General features: G+C 38.4%; 1 protein-coding gene across 1 annotated transcript in view; it reads left to right on the top strand.

Annotated features, from left to right (window-relative positions):
* Nucleotides 1–16224, top strand: part of HNRNPLL (heterogeneous nuclear ribonucleoprotein L like) — a 44486-nt gene extending 28262 nt beyond the window's left edge. Inside the window, exons 8-13 of the mRNA XM_053924256.2 lie at nt 4813–5030; nt 10079–10200; nt 10697–10898; nt 11490–11547; nt 11633–11731; nt 15162–16224. Of these exons, the coding sequence (XP_053780231.1) occupies nt 4813–5030; nt 10079–10200; nt 10697–10898; nt 11490–11547; nt 11633–11731; nt 15162–15217 (755 nt within the window). The 3' untranslated portion in view covers nt 15218–16224. The remainder of the gene's footprint in view (nt 1–4812; nt 5031–10078; nt 10201–10696; nt 10899–11489; nt 11548–11632; nt 11732–15161) is intronic.
* The last annotated feature ends 3069 nt before the right edge of the window (nt 16225–19293 follow it).

Raw genomic sequence — 19293 nt, 5'->3', positions numbered from 1 at the left:
CCTTGTAATGTACTCCCAAGGAATTGCCCAGAATCCTCTGGGTCTTTTTTTTTTTTTTTTTTAGAGTATTGATATATCATATAGTCCTTGAGATAAATGAGGCTATTGGTTGGGAATTTGAAAGCTTTTTTACCATCATATTTTGTTTTGTTGTGTCTTGGTTTTGATTAGTTATTGGCTGTGGTTCTGTTAGAGGGCCAGAAAGAAGTGTTAACGCTCAGTAAGTGTATTTTTGTCTATTCCAGCAATTATGAGCAAAGAGGAATTTTGAGTAATAAAGGCAGAAAGAATGGGGCGTTTGTTGAAAAGGAAACATGTTTCTAGTTAGATCTTTAATTATTTTTGTTTCACAGTTGATATTTTGGTTTTGGTGAAATTGGTTTGTATTTAATTCCTCTTTTAAAACTTCTTTAGTTTTAATGTTTGCTATGTTGGTAAGTTAAGATTACAAAGTCTAGAATAATATTTTTCTACAGGAAGGAGTTAGGTATCAGGCTGTTGTCCTTGTGAGCAGAGGTTGAGAAATGCTGTCGATAACATTTTTAACTGGTTGTAAGTTCTGTGGTTTTAAATATTTTTTAGTTTTTAAAAAGCCTTAATTATTGACCTCACCTATTCTGTGGTTTAAAGTTGAAGTCCAGAGCCATTTAAAGTAGTAGAAAATAGAAATTGCTCTATCATACTTGGGGATTTATCTTCAAAACCACTGGTGTTACCTATTGTCAGAAATATTTTCAAATTGCCTATGTGTTTGATAACCACTCTTAGCTGTGGGTTTTAGTTTATTCCCCATTGTCTTTTTTGAAACCCCAAAAAAGATGTATTACGTGTGTGCTCGTGTGTTCAAGTTTCTATAATAGTCTATATGGCAGAAGAAATTAAACCAATATGTTATGTCAAAGGAGTGGGTATGGTGTATATTAATAGAATGAAAATCTCACTGCTTACTGTCATTTTAAGAGTGTGTTCCTTCATAATTTATCGAGGTTTCTTTCACAGGGTAGATACTAAAAATGGTTGTGTGGATAGTTCTGACCCTGCGGTAAAGGAACTCTTATTAGGAGCCACTGTGCTTTGCATAATGAAGGGTCACAGAAGAATTGCTAATCATGTTTGTAGTGTAGTTGTGAACATGTAACTGTGCCAGGGCATCAGCTGAAGGCTGAAATTGGTTAAATGTTTTGCCACAGCAGGCTAGAAGAATCTGTGAAAGAATAAATCTTTCTTTTCTTTGGGAAGGACGAAGAACTCCACTGTAGTAGTGTTGACACAGGCTGTTTTCTCAGTGTGATTTGTGAGGCTTTCCTTCCTTTATAAAATTGAAACATTTTATAAACAAAATTATTGAAAAATTGTATAAACAAAAGTATGGTATGTGCCCAAGAAGAATTTTATATTTTTTAAAAAAGCATATTGTAAAATACTTTGTCAGTTTTGTGCCCTAATTTATTTAGAGTGTTTGTGTTTGTGTATATAAATTTTAAAATGTAAGCTTACTTAAAGAGAGAAGGTGCAGAATTCTTTGAAGTGATATTTTTTTAATTATTGATTTTAGAGAGAGAAAGGGGGAGAGAGAGAGAAAGAAACATCTATTTGTTATTCCACTTATTTATGCATTCATTGGTTGCTTTTTGTATGTGCCCTGACCAGGGATGAAACCTGCAACCTTGAAGTTGGGATGATGCTCTAACCAGTTGAGCTACCCAGCCAGGGCATGATGATGGTTGTTACGTGGGACCTTCTAGGCTCTGGAGAGCCCTCATGAAGAGGAATGAATGGTTGTGGTGGGGTTGTGTAGGGGCATCCGTTCTGAGCTGTGTTCATTGAAACACTTAACTCTGAGGGCAATTCCGCTCTCTAGGGAAGTAAGTAGAATAGGGTATAGGAGGGGAGGAAGACGGGGAGAGAAATGGATAAAGATGCAGAGAAGTAGGGAGGAAGTTGGGGAAAGACGAGGAAGATGGGAATGGGAGCTAGTGAATTTCACAAATCACACTGTATCCGGTAGGTTCAGCAGAACAGGATTGTTTGCATTTTTGTGTCATCTCATGTGTGGCTTTTCCTTTATGTTATGTAAGGAAGAGGGAATCAAAAAGGTTAATTCTTTAATTAGATTAAATTTATTATTTAATGTAGTAAAACAGTATAAATTTGTGCCTTCAGAATTCTTTAAGTCTTTTAATTTGGGAAGCCCAGCCCTATGAGATGAACTGGTAGAAGAAGCCCTTATATTTGAAAAGTGGCAAAAATAAATATACAGATTTATTTGCTGTGAGTCAAAAGTTTGTGTACCAATTGCTGATGTCTTTGGTTGTGGTTCCTGGACCAAAGATTTAAGAATATCAAAGATGAGAAACACTTTCAAAATGTTAATAATGCCATTTATGTAGCATTTTTTCATGCAAGTGAATTTTTTAAATACCACCTGAAGCGTGTTTTTTTAAGCACCAAAACTTCTTTGCATGAACTATTTAGTATAGAAAGCTTTTACAAGACTTCTTTTTTTTCTTATGTTCTTAAACAACATAGGTAACAAATTAAGTTCTATAGATAACATAATCTAATCAATCCTAATGGCTCAAGATCATAATTGTGAACATCAGTTACACTCTTGCACTGAATCTGATAGTTAAGTTTGGCAGTAGATCTCAAAAGTTTTTGGATCTTGACCGACTCTTAAGTTGAGTGGAAGGTTTCTACTGCCCATCTACCACACATCTTTCCACTTCCCGTGGAAAAGAAAATATAGTGATAATAGTAAGTGCCCTTACTGTACGAGCAAGTGGTGGGGAAGTGGTGCAGTAGAGTTTGTACATATACTTTTGCATGGGGGTAAGAATGATTGCTGTATGACCCCGGTGTATGTATAACAGTTTAAGTTAGGGCCCAAGTATGTGTAGTTACTAACAGGTGACTCACCATCAGCTATATTGGTGGTTTTGATAAACTACCAGTTGCCAGCAAGAAGAGCCATTGAAAACTGTGACCAGTTTATAGCAACACTGATGATGATGTGTTGATAAAGGGTTCCTCTGTAACAGTGATTTTTCACCTTTTTTTAATCACATGGCACATCTGCAGCACAACAAAAATATATTTTTTGCCAATCTTGACCAAAAAAAAGGTATAATTTTGGTTCATTCACACTGGACAGCTGTTGTGTTGGCTGTTGTCATTTTTTAATTTGACAGTCTAAGGGAAAAGAGGGCGGTGGCCCTGACTGAGGAATCACATATTGCTCCCTGGCCCATGTGTCTCAATTAGTTGGAGCATCATCCCTTACATCAAAAGGTTTGAGGATTCGATTCCCAGTCAGGGCACATGCCTAGGTTTCGGGTTCGATCCCTCGTCAGGGTGCCTATGGGAGGCAACCAGTCAGTGTTTCCCTCTTATGTCAGTGTTCTTCTCCCTCTCTCCCTCCCTCTCTCTCTAAAACTAATAAACATTCAACAATTTTCAAAAATCCGGTATTGTGTGTTAAAATTTTTTTGGCGGCACACCAGTTGAAAATCGCTGCTCTATAAAATTGCAGGAATTCAGACTGTTGGCACATGCTCAGTGGTAGTATTGCTGTGTGGTGATGAATGGCAGCTATGTTTAGCGTACTGAATACCGAGTCCACATAAGCTCAGTAGCGTGCCGTAATACCAAAATACAGTAGTTCTCAGTAACTCAGTAGGTAATAGTAAAATGTCATTACTGTGTCCCTTGGTCTTACGTAAAAATGAAAGTGAGTAGCGTTATAGTTTTCGCTTTTTGAGAAACGAGGAAAGGACTTGGGATTTTGGATTGGTTTCTTGCGTATCAGGAGGACCTTTGCACGTGTCCCAGAGTGTGCTTCTACGATCACTAACTGGAGCATCTGTGATGTGTAGGTTTACGTTTCTGAGCTACTTGTCTCCAGCTTAGTTGCCTCTTCTGAGTGCTAATGCCTCTCTTCTTGTTGCTGTAAATGTGCCCCCTGCCTCCTTGTGGTACCAGTTTCTCCAGGCTCGCTCATTCCTATTTCATGTACTGTAGCCGGGTTTTTCTTGTCACTTCTAATCTGTTGTGGATGGGAAAACCAGATGAAGTTGTTTAGAACTACACTAGAGTTAGGTTGATTCTTAAGGATTCTCAGTGTTAAGAGACAGATCTTTGTGTGCTTTTTGTGACAACAGGTTCAGTTACTCAGGCTTTTTCTTCTGCTTCTTGATATTGCAAGAAGTGGAGGTTGCTGAATAATGACACCTCTGAACAGGTGTGATATCTATGGTTTTAGTCACCTGAGTTCGAATTGGAATAAAATAACTAACCTGAAAGTACATTGTAGTAAGTTATATTTAAAGGAGACAACCTTTCAGTGGAACTAAAGATGTTCTTTTTGTTATATCTGTATAGAGATAAGATTTTACTGTATGTGTTTTTGTAGTATTATCCTCCAAAAGACATTGGCAGAAGGTATTTTTTAAAAACTTGAGGTATAATGATGTATATACAATAACCCCAAGTTTACACTGATTTCCCCCTCTCTATCTATGGCCTGATCTTCTATACCTTTTTTTGTTAAACCACTATTTTTTTTTTTAATATATAAACTTAAAACCTGATGTTTGCAGGTGCATGAAAGCCTGTGTATATTGGACCTGGTCCACATAAATGTAGATTTTATTAATTGCCATAGGTTGTACTTGAACGTTCCCACATTTGAGTTTTCTTTGGGCATGTATTAGACTAAGTTATATTCAGAGTTTATTTTTTGTGTGGTATGTAGTATATTTGCTAAAGTTGTGGTTTTTCTTTTTTCTTTTTTTTTTTTGATCATTTTTATAGGATCGCATGGTCCATTATTGCCTTTACCAAGTCGTTACAGAATGGGCTCTCGAGATACACCTGAGCTTGTTGCGTATCCATTACCACAGGCTTCTTCCTCATACATGCATGGAGGAAATCCCTCTGGTTCAGTTGTCATGGTTAGTGGACTGCATCCACTAAAAATGAATTGTTCAAGAGTCTTCAACCTATTTTGCTTATATGGAAATATTGAAAAGGTAAGTTTAATTTTACATAATTTTTTTTGCTAAGATAATATAGGAAAATCTGAAAAGGCAGCAAATATATGTTTTCTTGAATAAGGACGTTCAAGTTCTTTTAGTAGTAATCCGCATGGCTAAAAATTCATTAGGTAGGAACTCTAGAAATTGTTTTTTGTTAGTAAGTGATCAGTATAGGTTATTGCTGCTAAAAATATTTTTTAAATAACTAATACAGATAGAAGTCTAAAACAATTTAATCACTTACTAGAGTGTTATAGGCATAAATCTTATTTTTTATCATTTCAGAGAGATTCTAGCATTTAAAAGATTTTTATTTATTTTTAGAGAGAGGGGAAGGAAAGGAGAAAGAGAGAGAAACATTGATCAGTTGCCTCTCACATGCCTCCAATCCAGGGCCTGGCCTGTGGACCAGGCACGTGCCCAGACCTGGAATTGAACCAGCAACCTTTTGTTTGTCAGACAGCACCCAACCCACTGAGCTGCTCAAGCCAGGGCAACAGATGCTAGTATTTAACATGTGAAACTGGAATTTGAAATAGCAGTTACTTTCATGGAGCTAGGTATACATAACTATGTCTCAGAGTTTGGCCTCAAGTCATGAGTTTTAGGAGAGTTCTAGATTTGCATAGATTGACTTGCCTTCCGGATGCTAGAGTTCTTGTGTCTTCTGAGGAACAATGTGCTTTTAGCTCCAACAGTGTTTGAAACCGACCCACTTCACTAGAATTTGGCCAAAACTTTTTGTCCAGAGGCTTATACTCAAAAAGAAGCAAAACATTTAAGTTAAACATATTTTGAAGATCTCTCAAATTGTAACTTGATTTTCACCAGATAACACTGTGGTTTCTCCACATCTGTGATGTTTTGTTCATTGAAAATTTTACAAATTCTTAGGGTAGTCCCTGTTACAAAATAGATGTTAAACTATATTAGAAGCGTTGTGAAAAATTTACTGGGGAAATTGTTTGATACACTTGCTACTTTGAGTTTCAATATCGTAGTAATGATATTTCCCCTGTTTTCACAACAATAAAAAAGTGTAAGTATGTTATGTGAATCTCTTGGTATTCTTAGTCCTTAATTTGATTCTAAAGCCTCCCTGATTTGAGGAAATAACTTGGTAAATCTCTGAAATAAGAGTTTCCTCAACATATTTGACCACATTTTTTAAAAAAATATATTTATTGATTATGCTCTTACAGTTGTCCCATTCCCCCCCCCACTCCACTCCATCCTGCCCACCCCCCTCCCTCCCACATTCCCCCCCTATAGTTCATGTCCATAGGTCATACTTATAAGTTCTTTGGCTTCTACATTTCCTACACTATTTTTACCCTCCCCCTGTCTATTTTCCACCTATCATCTATGCTACTTATTCTCTGTACCTTTCCCCCCCTCCCCCTCCCACTCCCTTAATGACAACCCTCATGTTCTAGTTGTTTGCCTAGTTTGCTCTCGTTTTTGTTTTATGTGTGGCCGTTAATAACTGTGAGTTTGCTATCATTTTTACTGTTCCTATTTTTGATCTTCTTTTTCTTAGGTAACTCCCTTTAACATTTCATATAATAAGGGCTTGGTGATGATGAACTTCTTTAACTTGACCTTATCTGAGAAGCACTTTATCTTCCCTTCCATTCTAAGTGATAGCTTTGCTGGATACAGTAATCTTGGATGTAGGTCCTTGCGTTTAATCTTGGGTAATGTAATGATGATGTGCCTTGGCGTGTTCCTCCTTGGGTCCAGCTTCTTTGGGACTCTCTGAGCTTCCTGGACTTCCCGGAAGTCTATTTCCCTTGCCAGATTAGGGAAGTTCTCCTTCATTATTTGATCAAATAAGTTTTCAATTTTTTGTTCTTCCTCTTCTCCTTCTGGCACCCCTATAATTCGGATGTTGGAACGTTTCAAGGTGTCCGGGAGGTTCCTAAGCCTCTCCTCATTTTTCCAAGTTCTTGTTTCTTCATTCTTTTCTGGTTGGATATTTGTTTCTTCCTTCTGGTCCACACTGTTGATTTGAGTCCCAGTTTCCTTCTCATCACTATTGGTTCCCTGTACATTTTCCTTTGTTTCTCTTAGCATAGGCTTCATTTTTTCATCTGTTTTTCGAATAGATTCAACCAAGTCTGTGAGCATATTGATAACCAGTGTTTTGAACTGTGCATCCGATAGGTTGGCTATCTCTTCGTCGCTTAGTTGTATTTTTTCTGGAGCTTTGAAGTGTTCTGTCATTTGGGCCTTTTTTTTTTTTTTTTTTTTTTTGTCTTGGCGCGTCTGTTACTTTAAGGGGCGGAGCCTTAGGTGTTCACCGGGGCAGGGTAATGCTGGTCGCAGCGCTGTGACGCTGTACGTGGGGGAGGGGCTGAGTGGGAGCAATGGCGCCCGCTTCACTCTCCTCCGTCTTTCAATCTTTCACTCCGCTACCCACAATCAAACTGGGCCACTCTGGTGCTGGTTCCCGAGTAAGTGGGCCTGTGCACACTCTAGGCCCCTGTGGGTCTCTCCAACAACCTCTCCTGTGAGGCTGGGAGTCTCTCTTGCTGCCGCCCCAACCCCCACGGGCGTTTTCAATCAGAGGTTTGAGGCTTTATTTCCCGGACCTGGAGCCCTGGGTTACGTGGTCTGCTTTGCTCCCCGCCGTTCGGTTTATCTGTGGGCGAATGTGGTGCTGCGGGGTGCTACCCGCTGCTCTGCCTGCCCCTTTCTCCGCCACTCTGAGTCCGGCCCTCTCGGTTTATCTGCGCAGATGTGGGGCCGCAGGGTCTGCTAGTGCTCGGACTGCCTGCGCCATTTGTCCCACACTCCGCCAGTCTCAGTCCCGCCACAGCCACGCGAGTCCTCTCCACCCCGGTGCCCGTCTCCGCCCCTCCTACCAGTCTGGATGAATGTTTATTTTCTATTTCCTTGGTGTTGGTCCCCCTTGCTGTTCGATTCTCTGTCAGTTCTGGTTGTGCGAGGAGGCGCAGTGTGTCTACCTACGCCGCCATCTTGGTTCTCTTCTATTTGACCACATTTAAAAAAATATATACATTTGGTCTAGGTGATAACATGTAAGATATATCTACTTACATAGCTAGCCAAGGCTACATGGTACAGATTTAGCAACATTAGGAAAAGTAGTTCAAATTTTTTCACGCAGTTATCTTAGATATCTGGTTGTTAGTTAAGGTCTAGGAGCCTCATGCTTGATAACTAAGTGGGCTTTCATGTGTCTTTGAACCTTCTTTACATAGTATTACTTTTCTTTTTGTGCTTTTCAGATTTCTTAGGTAATCAGAATCAGGGGGTTTAATCAACATCTTTAGTAGAGCTTTGTCTTTTGTGTTACGAACTAATTATGATGGTAGTGACCCAAATTACTTTGTCTAACAAAACTTAAGTTTTCTGTGTGTTGCTTAAACAATTCTAGTTTCACTTGGCATCTCAACATTTTTTAAATATTTTAAGTGATATATTATGATACATTAAACTCCAGCCATCATAATCCTTACAATATCTATATATAATTTTTCCTAACTTCTTTTAAAGATTTACCAGCACAAGAACTACATACTTAACATACATATTTATTCATGATTAGATTTGTAGGATGTTACTGGTTTTAATCAAGGAAGAGAAATTTTGCCCAAAAGAAGACAGTTAATTTCAAAGAAAACTGACAAGTCCTGCTATAGCTGAGTTTTGTTAAGTGCAGGTGCAGTATAAAAATACTAGGGTAGCGCATTAAAACTGACGGTGGCAGTGGTGGGTATAAGTGCTATGTTGCATTTGATGTGTAAGTACATTCCCAGTATTCCTTTGAAGTCAGCTGATACAGACGTATGTCATGGCCCTGGCTGGTGTGGCTCAGTGGATTGGGTGCCAGCCTGTGAAGCTAGAGTTCGCTGGGTTCAATCCCTGGTCAGAGCACATGCCTGGGTTGTGGGCCGGGTCCGCAGTTGGGGGTGTGTGAGAGGTGACCGTGTATCTCTCACACATTGATGTTTTCCTTTCCCTCTCTTTCTTCTTCCCTTCCCCTATCTCTTAAAAAATAAGTAAATAGAAACTGAAAAAAAGATGTCATGGATGTTAGTAGTATTTAATAGCTATTTTTGAACCTTCCAACAGGTAGGAAAATCACTATGCCAAGTGATTTTCATACTTTATCCCATCTAACCCTTACAGCACTTATATTAAAATTAAAGTAAGAGGATAATGTGGCCTCTGCCCAAGATGGCATGAAAACTTGTGAAGTGTTGCCTATATTTTAAACGGCCCCTACCTTGCACAGGCCTTTCTATAGGCAGTGTTGTCTCAAGGCCACCTTGTATTATTTTTTTCTTTCAATTTTATTTATTTATTTTGTTTATTGATTCTGGGGGGAGAGAAACAGTGATTTGTTGTTCCACTTATTTATGCATTTATTAGTTGCCTCCTGTATATGCCCTGACCAGGGATGGAATCCACAACCTTGGCATACCAGGACTACGCTCCAACCAACTGAACTACCCGGCCAGGGCCTTTTACTGTTTCTTATATAGGGTTTTGTATATGGCTGTAACAGCACTCTGGTTATTGGTAAATCTTACTTACTTTTAAATTTCTGATCTACCTACCTAGAATATAAACTTCAAGAAGACCATGTCTGTTATGTTTATTATTAAATCCCCAGTGCCTAGCACAGTGCTTATCAAAACATTAGGCATTTAATAAATATTTGTTGAATGAATACATATTGAGAGTCCTGTCAGACGCTGTTATCTCCGTGTTACAGGGAAGTCTGGGGCTCAGAGAAGTGAAGTAAATTGCTGTACATCACACAGTTAATAAATAAGAGAGCCAGGGTAAGCCTGTGTTCTCCAGTGTGCTACACAATATAATTATAGTCTTTCTTCTTAACTTTTTTTGATACGAGTTAAGAATGTCTAATAGCACATCAGAATAAAGTTTAAGATGCCAGGTGGTCTTCTGTATTTGATATAACCACTTAAACCATGTTATCTTTTCGTAATCCTGTTACTCTAAAAGGGAATGAAACAGTCACCTTTTTGGAACTTTTGTATGTGCAGGTAAAATTCATGAAGACCATTCCTGGCACTGCACTGGTAGAAATGGGCGACGAGTATGCGGTAGAAAGGGCAGTCACACACCTGAACAATGTCAAGTTATTTGGGAAAAGACTTAATGTGTGGTAAGTATCTTAAGTGCTAAATTTAGACATATTTTAAAATCTTTGTCCTTTTTATTAACAACATTAATTTCAGTTTCAGGATATTTTAATGTAAGTGAGGGCACATCTGAAATTTATACCTTGGTGGTGTGATTTTAGACAAAGTATTAGGATTATGTAATCAGATTTTGCTTACCTGTACCTACTTTTTAGTTTTATGATTATAAAACAGCATGTTAAAATGGGCACATTTTATGTTAAAGTTTTCTAATATGAGAACATATTCCATAGATTTTTCTGTCTAATGTCTAAAATATGAGTGATTTAACTCAAACTAAATTTAAATATTTAAATAAGTGTTCAAAATAGTAAATACTTAAACTGTGTTTACACAGCTGCATATGCTCTTTTTCGTTAAGATTGATGTGGGTACCCACGTTAACATTCTGAGACGGTGTCTGTGCTGCTTTTCGTCTGACAAGGCACCTTCTGTACTTTATCCCTTCCCACTCCGCAGTGTGTCTAAGCAACACTCGGTCGTTCCTAGTCAAATCTTTGAGCTGGAGGATGGGACAAGTAGCTACAAGGATTTCGCAATGAGCAAAAACAACCGCTTTACCAGTGCTGGCCAGGCGTCTAAGAACATAATCCAGCCGCCCTCGTGCGTGCTGCACTACTACAACGTTCCTCTGTGCGTCACAGAGGAGACCTTCACAAAGGTGGGCCCTGGCGTGCCAGGCGTGTGAAATGTTCCCGTTTCCTGTTTTCAGATGTGCCGTATCGTAGCTCTGTTCACCAGCTTTTGGTAGTATTAGTCTTCTGTTGTTTGTTTGGTGCTTTATTTATATAGTTTATTCTTTGGCCATTATACTCCTGGCCTCCATTCTTCATCGGTCTTTTTGGTTTGTGATGCAGTGTTTTTAAGAGTTGAAATTAGAATGAGATACTCTCACTCCTGCATTCAGAAAATTCTGTTGCTATGTTTTTAATTCTTACCCGTAACAAAATTTTATATATCCCCGCCTTTTTCCCTGACTGTAGGAAATGCTTCAGAAAAGAGTTGATTTTATGGATATCCGTTCCTGTTGGTCAGCCGGTAAATCCCGGTCTGAAAATATGTATTTCAGTTACAAATGTGTGGTTTTAATTGATTTTTCTCATACAACTTAGTAATCTAAAAACATATTTTATCTAATTCATTCGTGCCAGGCTCAAAACTTAAAAACTACCATGACGTTGATTTTGTTTAAAAAAAGGTAGAAGTCTTACTTTGACCATATTTTTAACGGAGTACCACATTTCGTTAACAGTTGTGCAATGACCATGAAGTTCTTACATTCATCAAATACAAAGTGTTCGATGCAAAACGTAAGTGCACTTTCCCTCTTCTTAAGTTTGCTGATTAAGTTGATGTCAAGCAAGTAACAGCTGGATTTGTGATTCTTTGCTTTAGCGTCTGCCAAAACGCTCTCTGGGCTCTTAGAATGGGAGTGCAAAACTGATGCCGTAGAAGCCCTTACAGCTCTTAATCACTACCAGATAAGAGTTCCGAGTAAGTGAAATTGTGTCGTCATTTTCCAGTGGGAGGTCCTGGCAGAAGTATTGGCAATAACTTAAAAATAACATTTCTTAGCTTTTAAAAAATAGAGAAGTACAAAGAAAAAAAGGTATACGAATCCCACAACCCATATACTCGTTATATTAGTTACCTATCGCTGTGTAACAGATTATCGCAACATTTAACACCTTGGAAGAGCAAACATTGCCCTGGCTGGGATGGATGAGTTGGTCGGAGCGTAGCCAAAAGGTTGCAGGTTTGATCCCCAGTTCAGCTGTATACGTTACCCTGTATGGGAGCATATGGGAGGTAGCCAATCGATGTTTCTCTCTCTTCCTTAATCACTCTCTCTCAAAAGGCGATGAAAATGTCCTTGGGTGAGGATGTTTAAAAAAACCCAGCGAACATTTGTTATCTTACTATTGCTGAGGGTCAGTAATCTGTATACAGTTTAGCTGGGTAGTTCTGGCTTAGGGTCTCTAGTGAGGTTGCACCGAGACTGTTCCCTGGGCCTGCAGGCATTTCAAGTCTTGACTGAGGGCTAGGAAATCCACTTCTAAGCTCTCTCTCAGGTGGCTGTTCGCAGGCCTAGTCAGGCTGCGCTGTCCATTTCAGGGTAACTGGCTTCTTTCTGAGTGAGTGATCCAAGAGGATGAGAGAAGAAGACCAAAATAGAAGCCACAGTGTCTTTGATCACCTAACATTGCAAGTGACATAACATCACATACGCTGTATTCTTGTGGTCACACGGACCAACAGTGGTACAATGTTGGGGAGGGGACCAGAGAGGGCTGTGGATACCTGGAGGCAGGGATCCTTGCAACCATCTTGGAAGCTGGTTTCTATAATACCTGTTGATCTTTTTAGAGAAAACCAATATATTATATATGGCTAAAAAACTCAAAACAGTACCTGAAGCTACAAAATGAAAATTAAAGTTTCTATACCTTTCAACTCTTAAAAAAAAATAGATTTTATTTATTTTTAGAGAGAGGAGAAGGGAGGGAGAAAAACAGGGATAAAAATACCGATCGGCTGTCTCTCAACATGCCCCCGACCGGGGACCTGGCCCACAACCTAGGCATGTGCCCTGACTGGGAATCAGACTAGTGACCTTTCAGTTTGCAGGTTGGTGCTCAATCCACTGAGCCACACCAGCCAGGGCAATACCTTCTAACCTTTTGTTTCTTCCTTTTATTCCTTCTCCCAGTGTAAATATATATGTACATTTTGAAACTTACACAGAATGATTTCTCTGTACATACTCTTCTGTGCCTTGCTGTTTTCACTTAATATATTTTGGAGCTATTTCTGTATCAACCCATGTAAAGCTACTTTTTTTTTTAAGGCTTTTTATTTATTTATTTTTAGAGAGAATGGAAGGGAGGGAGAAAGAGAGGGAAAAATCAATGTGTGAGACATACATCAATTGGTTGCCTCTTGCATGCCCCCAATCGGGGGCACCTGGCCCACAAACCAGGCACGTGCCCTGACCAGAATTGAACCAGTGAACTTTCAGTTTGCAAGCCAGAGCTCGATCCACTGAGTCACACCAACCAGGGCTTTTTTTTTTTTTTTTTAAAGCATTTGCAGAGTAGCTAAACAGTAGAGATATACCACAGTTTATTTGATTTACCCATTTCCGTACGGATGGTCCCTGCTTGTTTCCAGTTGTTATTTTTGTTTCTGTGATACATGCCTTATAGTTGCGCTTTTCGTACTTGTAGGGCAATTTCCTAGTAGTGGAGGGCGTTAAGCTGTGTATTTTGGTAAATGTTGTTAGATTGCCCTTAAACGAGTTTGCACCAGTTTACATCCCTGCCTGCGGTAAATGAAGACGCCTATTTCCCAACACTTGTAGCAACACAGCGTAGTCTCACTTTCTCTTTTTTTAAAATTTGTGTCAAATGAAATCACTCTGTTTATTTTCTCCGTTGTATGAAGCCTTCTTTTTTACTGTGCAAGGTATTTAACTCCTGAAGCTTTGTGCTGTGCAGTTTACTTTGATCCTGGTTCTAAAGGGTGTTAAAATTTTAGTTTTCTAAATGATAGGAGAAAAATTATTATTAATTTTATTAGGTATGGTAATGAATGGTAGTTAAGGGAAAAAATACACACTGAAGGGTTTATGGATTTGCTTTAAATACCCTGGCCCCCCAGGAGTGTATGGAGGGTAGGCAGATGAAATAGACTGCCAGATACTGACAGCAACTGACGTGAGGTGATGTGCGAGGGCTTATTACACCACTCTACGTATTTTTTATGTTTGACATTTTTTAAAATAAAAACTTAAATAGGAATGCTTCCCATTTTACCTCTGGTTACAAAAGTAAATTTTAATTAGTGAGGCTTGATTTTTGATAAAGTTTTCAAAGACTTTAAAATTATATGTACAGTTGAGATATATTCAAGGTAATGTATGAATTATAAACTCCTTGGAGACAAATAAAGTTATTTCTGTTTTATCCTCTACACTGTCTTGCAAATACTTTTTTATATAGGTATATGCTTTTTCCTTTATATGGTTTTTTTCCCCTTAAGGAGCTTCTAAGACTAAAAATCTGGTATATTAAGATATCAGAATTGGCCCTGGCTGGTGCGTCTCACTTGGTTGGAGGGTCATCCTGTAGACTGAAATGCCATGGGTTCGATTCCCAGTCAGGGCACAAGCCTGGGTTTGGGTTCCATCCCCAGGTGGGGCGCATATGAACAGCAACCAGTTGATGTTCTTCTCTCCCCCCCTCTCCCTTCCCCTCCCTCTAAAATCAATAAGCATGTCCTTGGGTGAGACTTAAAAAAAAAAAATAAATAAAATAAAATAAATAAACAGAATTGTTTATTTGTATAATCAATTGATGAAGAGTTGTCTCTGCTTGGTCTGAAAAGTTAGAGAAAAATGCATGAAATGGAAATATTTTTTTTAAAGTAATTCTAGAATTTACATGCCCTAATGATCAGATTTTTAATCCTAGATCTCCTGAAATTTTTTTCAGCTTATTGATAATCTTCCTTTACATTCCAGTCTTTTCCCTCTTACCAAGCTATATGCGAATTGGTTTTTATTGAGGAATTACCTTTGGTAATATTTTCTGCAGAGTGAGCTTTTTGCTCATGGACATACGCCTAATCTTGATACTATTTATCTGTAATGATTAATTCACTAAAAACAAAGGGCCTTCTGTGTGTTGGATAATGGTTAAAACAATAGGGATGTAGCAAGAGGCAAAGTTCCTGGCGTCCTGGAGCTTTCCTGCTAGTAGATAAGAACAAAAGTAATCTTCCCCTTAACACCTTACGTAGAAGCTTTCCTTCTTGATATTCTTGCTTCTCATACTATAAAAAGGTAAAATAGTTCATTCTGCTAATTCAAGGTAATCTTGAAAGTTTGAAGTGAGTTATTAACTTTGTTTTTTAATGTTTACAGATGGTTCCAATCCCTACACGTTGAAGCTTTGCTTTTCTACATCATCCCATTTATAAGAAGAGAAGAGCATGTTAGAATTTGTTCACCTTTATTACAACTTTAAAGCTATACTTCATTTAAAAAATCTAAAATGGTTGATCTAATGTTGCCTTGCTACTTTGACTTAAGATCCTGTTCTGTAATAAACAAATATTTTGCCTTGAGTAAATTTGTTGTAAACTTACATACTGAATTGTTTTCATTTTAAAATAGAATGTCACAATGTACACTATCTACAGCGTCCTTGTAGATCACTCAAATACATGACTTCTAACCTTACTATTTTTCTTCCACAGTGAAAATATATTTGCATTCTTAATGCTACTATCTGCAAGTATTTTTCCATTGTGTGTGAGATTAATGCAGGTGAAAGTATTGCATTTTAATATTATAGAATTCCTATTATATGCTTAGATGTTTAAGTACGTTGCAGGTATTCATAATAAGCATAACTTGTATTTATTAAGTATTTTAATCAAGTTTGAGAATAACATTACACGTAAAATAAATTTTAAGTACTACAGATTTAGCTGATTTTATATTTCTGAAAGACTACCAGACATATGGATACACTTGTACAGTATGCACTCGAACTTATTTAAATTGGTGTATTTTTTTTTAAGTCATTGTCCATTTGTATTGATTGATGTGCCTCTGTTTCTAGTTCCAGTTTGGAGATTTTATAAAGTTTCAACAATGACTTAACATCTTCACCTTTATTGGTTGCATGTGACTTGATCTTGAAAACATGTCTAGTATCGGCCTTGAGACTGTAATAGACATGAGGATTAACAGTTTCTCTTCTAGGTAATTTGAGATCCTCGGATGGACTTCAGGGAGTCTGTGAACCCCCTAAAATTCTATGTAGAATTTTGGGTACTTGCATTTTTATTTTTTACTCTTGAGTCCATCAGTAATATATGTATTTTTCTATATGGTGGAAGGTATAAGGATCTAATTTTATTTTTATTCCAAACAGATAGCTATTTGTTTCAACACCATTTATTAAACATTGTTTCTCCCAGTGGGTCTGTTTTTTTTTCTCCTTTATTTGGAAAGTAATATGTCTCATGCATAGGCACATAGGACATAAGGACAAAATGTGGGATTAAGAGATTCTAGCACACTTTATTGTCAAGTTCACAGCTTTTTTATAATAGAAAACAGAGTGATTTTATTTTCATCTTTTAAAAAAGGGAGAATGTGTCTTATCTCCCTAGAATAACTGAAGTCTATAGTTGGCAATAGTAGTTTTGTGAACTTGAGACTTTAAAAAAAGTTGCATTTTAAAAGTTTCATTTAGATCTTTTCTAAAAAGCTTTATTATTAAATTTTAACATTAGAAAAGGCAGTTTGCCTTAATTGTTTTAGAAATGGCATGGGTTTTAAAAAATGTAAGAGCCGTTGAACAGAAAGTTTAGACAGAAACTAAACACAGTAACGTGTATTTCCCCTTAAGTTCTGGCAGCAGCGGACCAGCGCCCTTTGAGCAAATGTACACTCGCCCTGGACCAGCGAGGGCGAGCCTTCTTCCCCTCAGCACACGCCCGCTGACACTGAAATCCCGCAGCACACCAGAATACTTTCTTTTTTGCTGATCTGACCAAAAAATAGGTATAATTTTGATTCATTACGCCAACAGCTATTGTGGTGTTGGCTTTTGTCATTTTTTTAATTTGACAATCTAAGGGAAAAGAGGTCAGTGCCCCGGACTAAATAGTCAGGTGTTACGTGGCTTAAAAACAATCGGGGCGCACCAGGTGAAAACCGCTGCTCTCGAAGCACCTCAGACCCTTCCTGAGGAACCCAGTAAACCACGCCGAGGGCGACTCGGGTGGGGACTGTTCAGTGGATGATACCGGGCGGTGTGTGTGTTCCTCATTCATTGCCAGTGTAATACAACAGAGCTTTTTTCCCTCCCCTAGACCTTTCTTTATAATAGTCTAAATACATTGGTTGCAAAATAGAAATCTTCATTTTAAAAGTAACTTGTGAGTTTATGTAAAGTCATCTCTTTTCCTTCCCTTCCTCTGACAACTAATATGGATGTCAGTGTTACAGAATATTTTGTGCCTAAAATGTTAGGAAACAGCCTATAGTGACACGACTTACTTAATTTAGATTTGCTTTAAGTGGTACTGACTTTTAGACATGAACCCTGTCTTAATGTTCTGTCCTCCCCACCTGACAACAAGTAAATTCTTCAGGTGTGAACCGAGTGGTCAGTTGGGCCTTGGTCGTCTGCACTGGTGTGCCTGCGCTAGAGAGTTGCTGTACGCGGTTTCTTTGCCAGTTCACTTGGGCATGGCCACTGCTAACGCAGTTTGCTTCGGCAGTACTCCCTCTTGGCCTTAACCATAACGTGTTTTCCTGTGCTGTCTTTCTGCTTTTGTAACATGAAAGAACAGATCTTATAGACGTAAAGAAGTAACAGCTTTGAGTGTATTTTTTTAATACTGAAATTCCATTCCAATTAAAAAATTGAAAATCCAAATCCAATTAAATATTTGATAATAAGTTTGCAAGACTGAGTTATGGAATGTAAGCTGCCTTTTTTTAAAGATTGTATTCATTTTTTTAGAGGGAGAAAGAGAAAGAGGGAAACATTGATTGGTTTGCCCACAACCCAAGCACATACCCCAACTGGGAATCGAACCGGTGACCTTTCAGTTCTCAGGCCAACACTCATTTCACTGAGTCACACCAGCCAGGGTGTAAGCTGCCTTTTAAAGGTCATTGTTTTTTTTCCTGAAACTTAGCATTTCCACAAAATGGATTCAAGTGTTAATTAAAACCTGATATATTTTAGTTTAGCCAATCACCTTCCTAGCCATCTGAATTTTAACATGAATTTGACCAGATACAGTGGACCTTGCTTTACTAGTAAAAGCTTCTTCAATAGGAAGTCCTTTATCTGAGGGAGTGCTTGAAATTCTCTTAGTTTTAATTTATGAACGAGGAAATTAGAAGTGGTGGGTGTGGTTGCCTCTCCACCCTCCATCCCACCCTTCCCCATTTCGTAGAGTAATCAAGGTTTGTGTGAGCCTGACTGACTCAGTGTCCTACTGCCCCCTTTGGGGTTGGTTTGTAGGGGCGATCTTTTCACAGTTTGGAGGGTACTACAAGTATCTGATGGGCAGGGACCAGGCAGACTTGTCCGGTGTCCTACATGACTTTGCAGTATCCCATCAGTTATTATCGGGTCCTAGACCGTAGCTCTGTTTTGTGTATATAAACACAAAGTGTTTTTGTGCACAGTGCACTGGATTTTCTAGGAATGCAGCTACATTGTAAATCAAGTGAAGATGGTGGTTTTGTTTAGAATTTTTCCAAGAGTTTACCATTTTGGAAAATTTCATCACCAAAGTGTATTTGAGTTGGCATCACAACATATCAGGGTCAGCTTTTGTTTGTAGCACTCACATTTATTTATTTATGTCTAATAGTGTAGCCATTCCTGAGCATTTGTGCATCATAATACACATTTTATTATAAGTTTTATTTATCCTTTCTATTAAGTTAGGTTTTTTGGGGTTTTTTTTTTCAAATTGTGTGTGTGTGTAAGTAGGTTGGCCTTATGCCTATCTGGGATTTTATTTCAGCATAATGAAAGGGTGTCAGGTTATCTGGGTGGGGAACCATCGCTCTAAAGAAGGTGATTTGGTTCTGGGACGAACAGGTAAACCTAGGGTTCATCCAAAGACAGTGAAGCGTGGGATTCGTTGAGGAAGGGGAGAGGAGATGCTCTCCCAAAGGGGTTGTTCTCTCGTGTGAGGTAGGCCTGTGACTGCTGTAATACAGCTCTTTTGCTGTTGGAGGGAAACTTAGCTGGCGGAGAAAAAAATGATACGCAGAAAAGGGTGGGCTCTAAGCGTGTAGAAGCCACCGTGAGCAAAGGCTGGCTGGATCGTTTTGTGTTTGGTGGACCTCTGTCATCAGAGTTCCCTTTTTAGTTACAAATCATAACTATATTTTAAAAATCTACAGTGGCCTAAATCTTACCTTTAACTAGCTCTCTGAATATACAAACAACAATCAAATGAAAGGCCACTGAGAATTGTTTGACAAGAGGCCCTGAAATACCTTTCTGCCA

The sequence above is a fragment of the Desmodus rotundus genome, chromosome 5, assembly GCF_022682495.2.
Source record: "Desmodus rotundus isolate HL8 chromosome 5, HLdesRot8A.1, whole genome shotgun sequence".
Lineage (NCBI taxonomy): Eukaryota > Metazoa > Chordata > Mammalia > Chiroptera > Phyllostomidae > Desmodus > Desmodus rotundus.
The sequence above is the reverse complement of the archived record's forward strand: the minus strand, read 5'-3'. Positions and strand labels throughout refer to the sequence as shown.